The following is a 13,892-nucleotide window of genomic DNA, read 5'->3' as shown; positions in this document are numbered from 1 at the left end:
TTGCTATAAGGATAGACATATAGACCAATGGAATAGAATAGAGAGACCAGAAATAAACCTGCACACGTATGGTAAATTGGTTTTCAACAACGGTGCCAAGACTGTTTAATGGGGAAAAGACAGTTTTTTCAATAAATGGTGCTGGGAAAACTGGATATCCACATGCAAAAAAATGAAGTTGGACCCTTACCTTACATCATATACAAAGTTAACTAAAAAGTACCAAGGATTAAATTTAAGAGTTAAAAGTATAAAACTCTTAGAGGAAAACATAGATGAAAATCTTCATAACCTTGGAGAAGGCAATGATTTCTTAAGTACGACACCAAAAGAACAGGCAATAAAAGAAAAAATAGATAAATTGGACTTCATCAAAATAAAACCTTTTGTGCGTCAAAGGATACTATCAAGAGAGTAAAAAGACAGTCCACAAAATGAGATAAAATATTTGTAAATCATATATCTAATAAGGGATTAATATCCAGCATATATAAAGAACTCCTACAACTCAACAACAACAAAACAACACAATTCAAAAATGGACAAAGGATTTGAATAGACATTTCTCTAAAGGAGATATACAAATGGCCGATAAATACACGAAAAGATGCTCAACATTACTAGTCATTGAAGAAATACAAATCAAAACCACAATGAGATATCACATCACCCCCATTAAAATGGCTATTATAAGAAAAAAAATGGAAGAGAACAAATATTGGTGTGGATGTAGAGAAATTAGACCCCTTGTGCGTTGCTGGTGGGAATGTAAAACAATACAGCCACTATGGAAAACAGTTTAGCAGTTCCTCAAAAAACTAAACATAGAATTACCATGTGATCCAGCAATACCCCTCCCAGGTATATACCAAAAGAATTGAAAGCAGGCTCTCAAACAGATACTTGTATGCCAGTGTTCACTGCAGCATTATTTACAATAGACAAAAGGTAGTAACAGCCCAAGTGTCCATCAACAGTTGAATGGATAAATGACATTATGCTAAGTGAAATAAGCCAAACATAAAAGGACAACGTTAAAAGATAAACCGAGGCATATTAAAAATTTTGAGGTTATTTGAGCAAAATCAATTCAAATTGGGCAGCATCCAATCTAGCAGATAGAAAGGAGCTCCAAGGAGCTGCACAAAATGAAAGACCTTTATAGGCAGAAGGGAGCAGGAACAAGGAGGTTATATTAGACAAAAAAGTAGGTTGGTTATTGCAAAATTACTTTCCTGTAGGGGATGGCAGGGGTCTACCAGGCAGATGGACTAACTAGTGCTGATCAGGCAATTCCTGATTGACTGGTTTAAGATTCCATTTCTTAACTTAAGTTGTCTTGGTCTGGTAACATGGGGCTTAGCATAGTGACTCTATTTTGGGCCTGTTGTCTTTTTAACAACAAATATCGTACGATCCCACTTACGTGAAATATCTAGAATAGGCAAGTTCATAAAGACAGAAAATAGAATCGAGGTTACCAGGGGAAGGAGGAAGGGGGAAAAATGGTGAGTTATTGCTTAATGGTACAGAGTTTCTGTTTTGGGTGACAAAAAAGTTTTAGAAATAGTGGTGATGGTTGCACAACATTTTGAATGTAGTTAATGCCACTGACAACTATTATTAACTATACAGTTATAGATGCTAAATTTTATGTATATGGTAGCACAAGTTAAAGCTAAAATTAAAGAAATAACATAAAAATAAAAAAATCCAGGGGCTGGCCTGGTGGTGTAGCGGTTAAGTTCACGCATTCCTCTTCGGTGGCCCGGGGTTTGCTTGTTCGGATCCTAGGTGTGGACCTACTCACCGCTCATTAAGCCATGCTGAGGCGGCATCCCATATAGAAGAGCTACGACTCTATAACTGTGATACACAACTAGTACTGGGGCTTTGGGGAGAAAAAAGAAAAAGAGGAAAATTGGCAACAGATGTTAGTGCAGGGCTAATCTTCCTCAAAAAAAAATTTTTTTTTAATCCAGAAGAAAAAAATGGTGAGTATATCAAACAAATACTGAGTGAGAAGAGTAAGGTGAGTGCCAGAGCCCTCTCAGGCAGTCTGCATGGACCTGGTTACAGGTGTGAGAATCTCAGGGAGTAATAAAGGGAGTCTCAGAGATGGATAGAGAAAGGAGGCCTGGTCAAGAAATGCTGTCCCAAAATTCAGTTTGCAATTTAGGAGGAAAAAGGATATTTTGACCTCACCTCACTCCATATACCAAGTAAATTCCAGAAGATCAACGAGTCACCGAAGACTCTTGCCAAATCGTTGCAATGGCCACTACTTGTACTTGACCTTTTAGTAACATTTCCATTTTTGACCAATCTCTTGAAACACATCCTTCCCTGGGCATCTGCAACATCTCACTTCCTGGTTGTCTCACTGGCCTTCCCTTCTCATCCCGGGGTAGCAGTGGGGGTGGGGAAAGGGAGCTAGGTCACTGGATTGAGAAATTATTTGGAACAGAATTTGCTAAAGGATTGGGTGTGGATTTTGAAAGTGAGGAGTCAAAGAGGGCTCCTAGATATTTAGCCTGAGCAACTGGGTTAACGGAAGTGTCATTTACTGAGATGAAGATAATTATGGGAGGAACAAGTTTGGAAGGGAAAGTGAAAAGTTCAGCTCCAATGCTTAACTCAGATGTCTGATGGCCCTCCAGGAGAGATGGTGAGTAAATGGTGGGAATATAGGAGTCATTGTATATATAGACAGCAATGAAGCCATAAGGCTGGGTGAGATGACCAGGGAGTGTTTTGATCAGGAAGGGAAGAGGTGCCAGGACTGAGCCCTGGGCACTCACTGTGTAAAACTCAGGAGGTGAGGAGGAACCAACAGAATTGCTAAGAAGGAGAGTCCAGGGAGGTAGGACAAAGAAGGGAATAGCATGGGAACCTGGAGGCGGAAAAGGGATGAGGCTCTGAGGAGGAACAAGTGGCCAATCACCTTAAATGAGACTGTGCATTGGCCATTGGATTTAGCAACATGGAGCTCACTGATTACATTGACAGGTGTGGTTTTGGAGGAGTGAAGTGGGGGCTGGAATGGAGAGGCTTTGGGAGAGAATGGGAGGAGAGGAACTGCACATAGTGAGCTCTCTGGGGGAGCTCTGCTTGAAGGATTGTACAGAATGCGGTGGTCACTGTAGGAGGCTGTGTCACAGGCCAGAGAAGCCTAAGGAGACATGACAATGAAATGTAATGTGATATCCTAGATGGGATCCTAGAACAGAAAAAGGACATCAGGTAAAAACTAAGGGAATCTGAATAAACTATGGACTTTAATAATAATGTACCAATATTATTTCATTAATTGTAACAAATGTACTATAATAATGTAAGATGTTAATAATAGGGGAAGCTGTGCACGTGTGTATGGGGGTATATATAGGAAACTCTGTACTATCTGCTCAATTTTTCTGTAAATACAAAACTGTTCTGGGGCTGGCCCTGTGGCGTAGTGGTTAAGTGTGCGTGCTCCACTGCTGGCAGCCCTGGTTCAGATCCTGGGCACGCACTGACACACCGCTTGTCAGGCCATGCTGTGGCAGCATCCCACATAAAGTGGAGGAAGATGGGCACGGATGTTAGCCCAGGGCCAGTCTTCCTCAGCAAAAAAGAGGAAGATTGGCATGGATGTTAGCCCAGGGCCAATCTTCCTCAGTAAAAAAGAAGAGGACTGACAACAGATGTTAGCTCAGGACTAATGTTCCTCACCAAAAAAAAAAAAAAAAAAAAAAAAAGTTGTATTAAAATAATACAGGAATGTAAAAATGGTAGCTTTCTCTCCCTTCCTCTGCACCCATTTTCCGGAAGTCACCTGGCTGAAAGCTTAGAGTGAGTTCCTCCGGATTTTTTTCTATGTAGTCTATCTGAAGAGGCACGTCGTTTTGTTGTGTGTGTGTATGTGTGTTTTCCAAACAAGGAATCCTTTTCACAAATTGGTCTCTAAGTTCTTCCTTTTTTCTTAGCAATATATCGTTAAGTTCCTTCCATGTCAACCGTCTGAATTTACTTCATTTTTTAAAAGAGAAAATCGTGACTTTCAGCAGCTGCCTCGTAGTCCCAGGATTCCACGTAGATGCTTTTGCTCCGGGGCTGTGATCCGCGGACACGCAGTGGACTCGGAGCGCCCGCGGTTCGTGAGAAACATCTCCAACTCTGCCTCCCATAGGTGAAAGGGGAAGAGGACTAGACCGCGGACGGACTCGCGTAGAACGACGAAGAGAGAGCCAGATGGACTGACGCACGTACGTACCGGCGGACGCGCCGACAGAACCAGCAAGCAGCCCGGAGTAAATATCCCGGATTGCCCCCCGGGGGCGGCCGAGCGCCAAGGCTGCGTAACTGCGCCTGCGCCTGGGGCGCCACCGCGTCTACTCTACGCATGCGTGGCGCGGCCCAACGCCGACTGGAGCTTGAAGATGGCGGTTTCCGTGGTTTGCCGGGCGGCCTGCTCCGCGACGCGAGTGCTGCTGTGCACCCGCCGCTCGGTGAGGTGGCAACGAGAGCGCAGGGCTACGGAGCGCGGACGGGGAGCGGGCTGTTAGTTGCAGCGGGTGAAGATCGAGGAGGTCGCGGGGTCAGGGCCGTGGGAAGGTCACGGCCCAGGGCGGGGCTGGGAGTCTCGCGGCTGGCCGGGGGGGCGGGGACGGGGATCCCACTGTGGGCATGGGAGCTGAGGAGCGATCTCCCAACCCAGTCCTCATTCGCGGCCGCCCGTTTCTAGCAGCCCGCCCTGCTGAGGTCTCCTGCCTTCCGGGGCACCGCCACCTTCGCCCAGGCCCTCCAGAGCGTGCCAGAGACGCAGGTCAGCCTGCTGGACAGCGGGCTGCGAGTGGCCTCGGAGGAGTCCTCCCAGCCTACCTGCACGGTGAGTGGGGGCCGCTGTTGGGAGGACGCCTCCATATTGGGCCAGGCGTCTTTTCCCAGGTCGGGCTGTGACCTTGGGCTCGAGTCCTCTGGTTTGGGTCACTCTCCTGCTCACTCACCACTGGATTGATCTACCCCAATGCCGACACCACCTACGCTTTGACTTCTTGGGGGCAGTCCTCACTATAGCCAACACTCATTTAGCATATGATGCCTGTGAACCAGGAGGCCAGGTTCTTTTCCAGCTTTTTCTTAAGCAGCTTAGATGAGAGAAGTGATCCTGTTTCCATTTTACAACGAGGAAAATGGGGTTCAGAGACATTAGGTGACTGCCTGCCTCACAGCCCAAAGTCATAATCTTCTGGCTAGACCAGGAATGCATTGCGGAAGAAGTACATTTGAAGATTCCATTGCAGTGGATGATCTTCCGAAAAAAAAAATCTTAAAAATTGACTCAAGGATAGAAATCTTGGCTAGATATATGAATAGGTAAGAAGATTCTCAAGAAGTAATCCTCCTCCTTCCCACCCCAAACTCCATGGCTAAGTGGTTTTATTGGTAACTGCTTTCAGTTTTCCAGGAACAAATAACGTTCTATGATATAAGTTGTTACTGAATACAGCAAAAGGTGATGGGCAGCTTCCTTGTTATATGGCACCTGTATAAACCGACCCAAAGCCTGTTAAGAAAGCTTGGTAGAGAATCTGTGTTCCATGGACTCTTAAGATGCTCTAGATTGTCAGGAGCATCACTGTGTGCTAGTGCCAGAGAATGCTGTCAGTTATAATCAGAGGATACCATGGATTGTAAAGTGCACCTTGCTTTCCAAGATGTTAGATGTGAAATAGACGTTTATGTAAGAATTTATGACATAGGGTATGTATGTCCACATCTCTTAAGAAAGTAGATATGAAAATTTTAAATTAGTTGTGAACAAATAGTAAATTAAAAGACTAGATCCATGTGACCATGTTGAGTGAGTGGTGTGATGTGTCTTTCACAACACACCAGAAGGATATTAAGAAAATTATAAGGGGCTGGCCCAGTGGCGTAGTGGTTAAGTTTGCATGCTCCGCTTTGGTGGCCCGGGGTTCGTGGGTTCAGATCCTGGGTGCGGACGTACGCACTGCTAATCAAGCCGTGCTGTGGCAGCATCCCATATACAAAACAGAGGAAGATGGGCAGAGGTGTTAGCTCAGGGCTAATCTTCCTCAGCAAAAAGAGGGACATTGGCAATGGATGTTAGCTCAGGGCTGATCTTCCTCACCGAAAAAAAAACAAGAAAATTATAAGATTCTCTCATTGGGTGCCAAGGAGACACTTGGCAGTGTTAGGTCTCCAGGTCTGAGTAAAAACTTTTTTTTTTAAGTGTGAATGAAGGCTACTTCCTTAGTAGGATAAAATGTTCAATGTCTAAACCAATAGCCTCCTTCCTTAATGGTTGGAGGTTAAAATCACCAGAACAAAAGCAGGGTATAATTTTTACAAAGGAGAAAATAAGTTGTCTGCAAATGATGTGTTGCTTGCTTAGAAAAAAAGAAAGAATCAACTGAAAAGCGAGACTGAATTTAAGAATTTCATATGGTGATGGGACCAGGTGAACGTGTACAGTTAGAAACTTCCCTGGGTCCTTGATAACCAGTCAGGAAATAGAGCAGGAAGCAGAAGTGATGCAGCCCAGGGCACCGGCTGCACCTCTAAGCACAGGGGTCCTGCCGAGACAGCTCTCTCCCACCCTGGGACCATGAGTCCCTGCCTGAGGCTTGTACTGAGTCACCCACGGTGGAGTGTAAGTGGGGGGCTGGGGTGGTTTTTAGTTACCTTTCTTGGCGTCTTCTTGTCCAGGTGGGGGTGTGGATTGACGTTGGCAGCCGTTACGAGACTGAGAAGAACAATGGGGCAGGCTACTTTGTGGAGCATCTGGCTTTCAAGGTGAGGCTCCTGAAGTCCTGCCTCTCCCCTGGGCTTAGAGCTGCCTGTTGTCCCTCCTGAGGATGCAGGTCAGAAAAGTCAGCCTCCTTAATTATAGGCTTCAGCTGGGGCGTGATCTCTGGCTGGCCTTTCTGGAAGGAGCCATGTGGGCTTAGCCTCACCTGAGTGAGCACCTATCTGGCGAGCCCCTGCACAAGGCCCCCAGAGCCAAAAAAACCCCAGGGAGCCACAGGAGCCCCACTCTTTACCGGAGTAGTAAGACCTGTGTTGTGTGCATGCACTGATGTGGAATTATGGAACACACATAGATATACACATGCATTGCAAGAAAGCCACAGTCTTGGGTGGGCATGCATTCTTGTGAAATGCTCTGTTCTGGTGGAATACCTGGGCATCCCTTGTTTGTAGAAGTGAGTACTGAGGTTTCCTGAGGGTGGGGACAGTCACCACTGTAGCCTCTCAGCCAGCCTATGTTGGCATGGAGTAGAGACTGAGTTTTTTAAATGAATGAAAAAAATGGAGGAGGAGATATGGGATGGGCGGGGATGTGGAGCAGGAACAGGCAGCCTAGCCAGCTGTAGCATCACAGGTGTGTATAGATGTCAACATGCATGTGTATGTGCCAATGGACAGCACCACTGCCACACACACACAGGACTAGGGTTGAGTCCCATAGAGGCCAGGAGCACACACACAGAGTCGTGTGAATGGCATTGAGGGAGAGTGGGTAGTGATAGCATCACCTGAACACAGGTGTGCGCTTGCCTGATTATAACTGTCAATAAGGGAAGGAGGAATACTGGTAAGGTCAGGCTGTTTTAGGAGCTCTGGATTTCAGGTAATACTTATTTTGGCCGTGCCCTTCTTTCCTGGCCCCTGGCTGTCTCCATTCTGTTGGCTCATGATGCTGTGGTCTTGCTCAGTTCACGGCTTGCTTAGCGCTTGGTGAGCACAGACTCTGGGCCCTATATCCTCAGAGTCTTTGCTGAGAGAGGTACCTATGGACCAGTGGTCCTGCTGGGACTTTAGCCTGTGAGGATGGGGGTTCTGGGCTCCTATGTGGCTCCTGATTGGTCCTGTTGATATCTGGTTCCAGGGAACAAAGAATCGGCCTGGTAATGCCTTGGAGAAGGAGGTGGAGAGCATGGGGGCCCATCTTAATGCCTATAGCACCCGGGAGCACACGGCTTACTACATCAAGGCACTATCCAAGGACCTGCCGAAAGGTAATGCCTGGAGGAGGGGGCAGGGACAGGGGGATAGGACTCCAGTGTGCAGAGGACAGGCACCCAGGAGCTCCTGTCCTGGCTGAAGAATGGGGTTACCCTTAGAGTATGGTCTTGCAGCAGGGCAACCAGGGGTGCCAGACCTGGGGCTTTTGTGCTGTTACTGGTCTCTGGTGGCCCACCTGGTGCCTAAACCTGTCCTTCTTGCATCCAGCTGTGGAACTCCTGGCCGACATTGTGCAGAACTGCAGCCTGGAAGACTCACAGATTGAGAAGGAGCGTGATGTGATCCTGCGGGAGCTGCAGGAGAATGATGCATCTATGCGGGATGTGGTCTTTGACTACCTGCATGCCACGGCGTTCCAGGGCACACCTCTAGCCCAGGCTGTGGAGGGGCCCAGTGAGAATGTCAGGTGCGAGTTGGCAGGGCCTGTGGTGGAATTTGTTCCCCCATTCTGGCCTGGCCGGGCCACGTCCACACAAATTTGTTTATAGTTGACTGACTGCCTGTGCTATTTATTTTCCTAATTCACACAACTGGAGACGTTTTCTGTGTTGCCATGTGGTCCCTGTGAGTCTTGTTAAATGCCTGTGTGGTCCTCACTCGGGCTTTGTTTTAGGATACATTTCCATGCATATGATGACAGCCTGAGGGACGAAGCCTCTAGATATCCCATCCATGTGGCTTCTTGTCCTCTGGTGGGATGAGCTCTGATGCTGCCCCTCAAGAGGCCCCAGAGTGTCAGCTCGCTGCTTGCACCCTCCTCAGAGAGGACTATGAGCCTGTCCTGAGGTCAGATGTGAGGTGGGGTCAGGTGAGGGCTGCCTTCTGAGCCCCAGAGGAGTGGGTGCCAGAGATGGGGAGGGGATTGAGTGGTGTGCTAGGTCTTGCTGTCCAGAGAATCTATGTTTCTCCTGTCTCTCATGTCTGTCTCCTCAGCCCTGTTTTGTGTGACCCAAATTACTGTGATTTGGGAGAGGTGTTCACCCATTGGCCGTATGTCTTGGCAGGAAGCTGTCTCGTGCAGACCTGACCGAGTACCTCAACCGGCATTACAAGGCCCCTCGCATGGTGCTGGCAGCAGCTGGAGGTGAGTGATGGGCTCACGGAAGCCCTGTGGTAATGGGTGGGTCGGCACCAGCCTTGGTTATCAGGATCCAGATCTCCTGGTTATGACCATAGAGAATCTTCCACTTCTGGAGACCCTGTTCCCTGCTGTCCTTGAGGGGAGTGACCTCTCTCCCAAGCTGTCTGAGGTGGGGTAGGATTCTACCCTGCTGCCACCACTGGGACTGGCCACGCAGGATGCTACTCTCCGTCTTTAGTATAGGCCTCAGTTGGGCTGCTGGCGCCTCCAGGCCTCAGGCTTTTCTCAGCCCCACTGGGCCCTAGGAGACCCAGTTTGCAGGCTGGTGGGAGATTCAAGCCTCCAGGCTTGTTCCTTGTGGCCTTGCCAGTGGGCAGACCAGACATTGGATGTGTGATGATGTACATTTGATGACAGACTGGACAGTGCCTTGAAAGGAAGGCATGCAGCAGTAGGAGAATTTTAATGGGGTACTCAGTTGGAGGTTAGGGGATTGCTTTTGAAGCACGTGTTGTTTGAACAGAAGCCTAAAGAATGGTGGGAGTTAGTTAGAGAGGTAGTGGGGGACCTGAACAGAGGAGAAGGGCAGTGTTGTGCCCTGATGTGTATTTTAAGGATTGCTCTAGCTGCCATGTGGGGGCCAGAACGGAGGCAGGCAGACCAGGGAGGGGCTGTGGCAGGTACCTGGTGGGAGATGGCAGGAGCAAGGGAGGGAAATGGATGGACTCAACATGGTTTTATAGATGGAAATTTGACAGAGGTCTGGACATGGTGGGGAGGGGATGGGAACAGGGTCAAGGATACTTCCCCAGCTTATGGCCTTGGCAACTGGGTGGGTGAAAAAGACTGATAGGAAGAGCATTATTGGTGGCTTTGGGGCCAGCGAACCTGGGGAACAAGAGCAGTTTGAGCTACTGACACGTCAGACTTGGTTGAGTCCCACAAGGTCTGAGCTCAAGGAAGGAAAGAATAAAAGGCCAAGGCACCTGGTGGGCTGACACTCTGGGGAAGGCTGCCCACTGCCACAGCGTCCACCAGTCTAGGTGCTAAGGCAGCAGAGGCTTCCTCTTGTAGAGGTGAGGAGGTGAGGTCCAGCAGGGGTCCTGAGGGCATGAATTCATATTACTTGTGAATGTCCCCAGCTCTCAAGGGACCCCAGAGCTAGTCACGGCCCTGCAGTAGTACCTCTTTGTGCCCTCTCACTTGCCACCCCTCACAGGGGCAGCAGCCAGGATCTGCTTGAGGAAGGGCTAGAGGGACAAGGCAGGGCAGGTGGCCTTGTGCCCATCCTTGATGCAGTTGAGAATGCATCACATAGGAACCCATTTTTAAGTTCAGCATGCTGCTGCTTTCCTGTGTCTGAGGTGATGGGAGCTGTTCCACCCTGAGGTGCCTGCCCCATCCATGAGGCAGAGTCTGTCTGTGGAGGATCCTCTTCCCTCACTCTGTCCTGATACCATGTCTTCTTTCTGCCATCTTCCAGTGAGATAGGACGTGGAGGCCTCTGCCTATGTGTGATTCCCCCTACCCTGTGCTTTGACCCTGGCTGGCCAGTAACGCTGCTGTCTGTCTCGGCAGGGGTGGAGCACCGGCAGCTGTTAGACCTCGCCCAGAAGCACTTCAGCAGCGTCTCTGGGACATACACAGAGGACGCTGTGCCCACTCTCGCTCCATGCCGCTTCACTGGCAGCGAGGTAGGCTGCCTGGTGGGCAGGTGGAGTACTCTCAGCCGGGGCCTCTGGGAGGACCCTCATGTGCATGGTTATCTTCATGACTCCAGAGATGCCTCAGGAGGTGGGATGGAGTCCTGTGGCTACTGCCTCACAAGCACACATCTTCACACATGCATGTACACGCTCTACCCACACCTGGCACCTTTTCTGGTCACCTAGTCAGTCTGGCTGCCCCTCAGCCTTGCCATGTACTGTTTCAGATCCGCCACCGTGACGATGCCTTGCCTTTGGCCCATGTGGCTATTGCGGTGGAGGGGCCTGGCTGGGCCAACCCGGACAATGTGGCCCTCCAAGTGGCCAATGCCATCATCGGCCACTATGACTGCACTTATGGTGGCGGCACGGTGAGTGCCAGGGGCAGCCATGGAACTTTGGCTTCAAGGAAGAGAGGGTGCTGGGGCTGTGGTTTCCTGTACTGGGGGGTTCAGAGTGTGGGCCACAGACAAGAGGGTGGGTGCTGACTACTTTTGCCCCTGGTAGCACCTATCTAGCCCGCTGGCTTCAGTTGCCGTGGCTAACAAGCTGTGTCAGAGTTTCCAGACCTTCAACATCTGCTATGCAGAGACTGGGTTGCTGGGTGCACACTTTGTCTGTGACCGCATGAGCATTGATGACATGATGTTCTTCCTGCAAGGCCAGTGGTGAGTGCCAGTGCAGTATTACTAGGAGGGATCGGGGCCTTTGAGCAGAGTAGTGGGAGGCTAAGAGACGGCATCGTCTCTCAGAATGAATACCACCCCCCTGCTTTAGGATGCGCCTATGCACCAGTGCCACGGAGAGTGAGGTGGTCCGGGGCAAAAACATCCTCAGAAATGCCCTGGTATCTCATCTGGATGGTGAGTCCTGCAGCCCTGTGGGGAGGGGTGGAGTGCATTCTGGCAGTGACAATCCCAGTGTGGCCACAGTTCCTAACTGAGATTGGAAAGGAAAACTTTGAAGGGCATGCCATACCCCACCACCTCACCTGCAGGGGCTTGGAGTTTGGAGCTTCAGATACAGCTGTGGGTGGGCCAGGTCAGCAGCCAGTTGCTACGGTAACAGGTTGTAGAAGTGAGGTTTGTGATCTGGGGTCAGACCAAGGTCCAGATATCAGCCCGAAGGTGAAGGTTGGAGGTTCGGTGCGTACCCGTGGTCCAGGACTGGACTGGATGGACCTGTAAGCCTCCCCCACCCTCACAGGCACCACTCCTGTGTGTGAGGACATTGGACGCAGTCTCCTGACCTATGGCCGCCGCATCCCCCTGGCTGAGTGGGAAAGCAGGATTGCGGTAACACAGGCCCCTGGAGAGGTTCTGGAGTCTTGATCTGGCAGACTCCTAGAGGGTGGGAGTTGAAGCCTGACAGAGTGCGGACTGCTCCTTTGGCATCCCTGGTGTCCTAGGCAACGTCACTGGCAGGGGTGGCATAATTAGAGGGCAGGGCACAGGCACTGATGGCTGTGGGGATGGGTGGGGCCCATGGAAGTCTACAGCAAGGAGAGCCCTGCTGCCTTTTCCCTTTTGGGTGAGGGGGCAGCTTCATGGTACATGTAGAAGATCTTGGTCAGTTGGTTAATGTTGACTGGCCGAGATGTTCCCCAGGTGCCTGTAAGTCAGTGTGCCCTCTGCTTTACCATGTAGGAAGTGGATGCCAGTGTGGTGCGTGAGGTCTGCTCCAAGTACTTCTATGACCAGTGTCCGGCAGTGGCTGGATTGGGTGAGTGGCCTAGAATGCCTGCTCTTTGTCCTTCTCAGGCCATTCTGTTCCCCTTCCGCCTCTGCTCCCCCATCCCCCAGCCTACACTGGGAGCAGCAAGTTGAGGCCCCCAAGAGGCTCTGCCCAATAGCCTGGCTGCCAGGGAGTTCCTGCTCAGAAAACCTGTCCCAGCAGCTCCCTGACTCCTTGCCAAGGTGCCTCCATCAGTACCCCACACCCACCAGGTAATGGACACCTCCGCATGTGGGGTGGGGCTCCAAGGGCCAGAACATGAAGGGACAGGCTCAGCACCCCTGGGGGAATGTTCTCTTCCCTCTTTCCACTCAAAGCCTGTCTTGTGCTGCTCTGGGCAGCTCTGAATTGGGTGCGGCACAGGGCCAGGTGTCCCTGTACAGGCCAAGTACCCCACCCTGATGCTCCACCCTATCTATCCCCACAGGCCCCATTGAGCAGCTCCCAGACTACAACCGGATCCGTAGCGGCATGTTCTGGCTGCGCTTCTAGGCAAGAAGCCCATGCAGGCAAGAGGCTGGGGCCGGTGTTCGTGGTCCCCCCACCACAAACATACTACCTCAGTTCTTCAAACCTGTGCTGCAGATTACCACCAATAAAGTCCTGTGTTCAGAGCTGCGTTGTCCCTCTCTTGGCATTGGCATGGAGGATGTCGAGCAGCGGATGGGGGAGTAGGGACTTCCCCCTAGTTCTGCATCCCCTGGATCCTTCTGCCTTCCTACAGGCTGATGTGTCCTCAGCCAGGGGCAAGCGTGGGGGCTGCAGCATGGAGGCCGGAAGCCTTTGATGCCTGCGGGGAGCTGAGGCCAGATGTTTCCACTTAGCCACGTGGGGGATGCTCCTAGCCAGTCTGTCCCAAGAGTGGGGTGTGAGAGTCCATGTGAACTGCAGACCCAGCCTTTGCCCTGGTAGAAGTCCCAGTCTGGGAACTCAGGGGGTTCGGGTGGGAAGCCCCTCACTGTGGGTCCCATGCAATCACCCTCTAGCAATCCCTGGTCCCTCGGAGGGACTGCGTGGGGGTTGGGGGGCAAGGACTGTCCCTGAGGAAGCTTCCTTTGTATGTTTACTCTGGATTCTGGGAGGAGGACAGCCTGGGGCATAGTGTTCCCATTTGGTTTCTAACTGCTGCCTGGACAGGCAGGGGAAGAATCCTTTGCCTCGATTTGCTGCTGACTCAGGCTCAAAGAATATCACTGAGCTCAGTGGGGCCTGAGCCCCCTCCCTCGACTAGGTCTGTCCCAGGCAAGTCCTGAGCTGCTGGCCCGACAAGCCCCTCCCCATCTCTCTGAGTAGCCAGGACCTAGTGGAGCTCTCAGCTGTCTAGTCCTTCCACCTCT

General features: G+C 50.6%; 1 protein-coding gene across 3 annotated transcripts; it reads left to right on the top strand.

Moving 5' to 3' along the window:
• Positions 1 to 4,226: 4,226 nt before the first annotated feature.
• On the top strand, positions 4,227 to 13,169 carry UQCRC1 (ubiquinol-cytochrome c reductase core protein 1). 3 transcript variants are annotated; one of them, XM_014791717.2, is made up of 13 exons: positions 4,227 to 4,490; positions 4,727 to 4,870; positions 6,715 to 6,801; positions 7,898 to 8,027; positions 8,242 to 8,440; positions 9,039 to 9,118; positions 10,694 to 10,809; positions 11,049 to 11,192; positions 11,329 to 11,489; positions 11,599 to 11,684; positions 12,028 to 12,116; positions 12,468 to 12,543; positions 12,983 to 13,169. In XM_014791717.2, the coding sequence occupies exons 1-13, from the start codon at positions 4,422 to 4,424 to the stop codon at positions 13,045 to 13,047; spliced, it is 1,446 nt and encodes a 481-aa protein (XP_014647203.1). In that variant the 5' UTR covers positions 4,227 to 4,421; the 3' UTR covers positions 13,048 to 13,169. The 3 variants fall into 3 exon arrangements, with proteins under 3 accessions (XP_014647203.1, XP_087287063.1, XP_004419715.1); XM_004419658.3 differs by having other exon boundaries at positions 4,384 to 4,490; positions 4,730 to 4,870; XM_087430937.1 differs by lacking the exon at positions 6,715 to 6,801 and having other exon boundaries at positions 4,342 to 4,490.
• The last annotated feature ends 723 nt before the right edge of the window (positions 13,170 to 13,892 follow it).

This window comes from Ceratotherium simum, chromosome 5 (genome assembly GCF_057802395.1).
Source record: "Ceratotherium simum simum isolate JZ-2026a chromosome 5, ASM5780239v1, whole genome shotgun sequence".
Classification (NCBI taxonomy): Eukaryota; Metazoa; Chordata; class Mammalia; order Perissodactyla; family Rhinocerotidae; genus Ceratotherium; species Ceratotherium simum.
This window is presented reverse-complemented; position numbering and strand designations above follow the sequence as displayed.

Bases quoted from the DNA above. Each gene is read 5' to 3' on its own strand.
- UQCRC1 (XM_014791717.2), top strand. From the start codon at position 4,422: ATGGCGGTTTCCGTGGTTTGCCGGGCGGCCTGCTCCGCGACGCGAGTG. The intron at 4,491-4,726 runs GTGAGGTGGCAA...GCCCGTTTCTAG, and splicing joins TGCTGTGCACCCGCCGCTCG to CAGCCCGCCCTGCTGAGGTC. The intron at 4,871-6,714 runs GTGAGTGGGGGC...CTTCTTGTCCAG, and splicing joins CCTCCCAGCCTACCTGCACG to GTGGGGGTGTGGATTGACGT.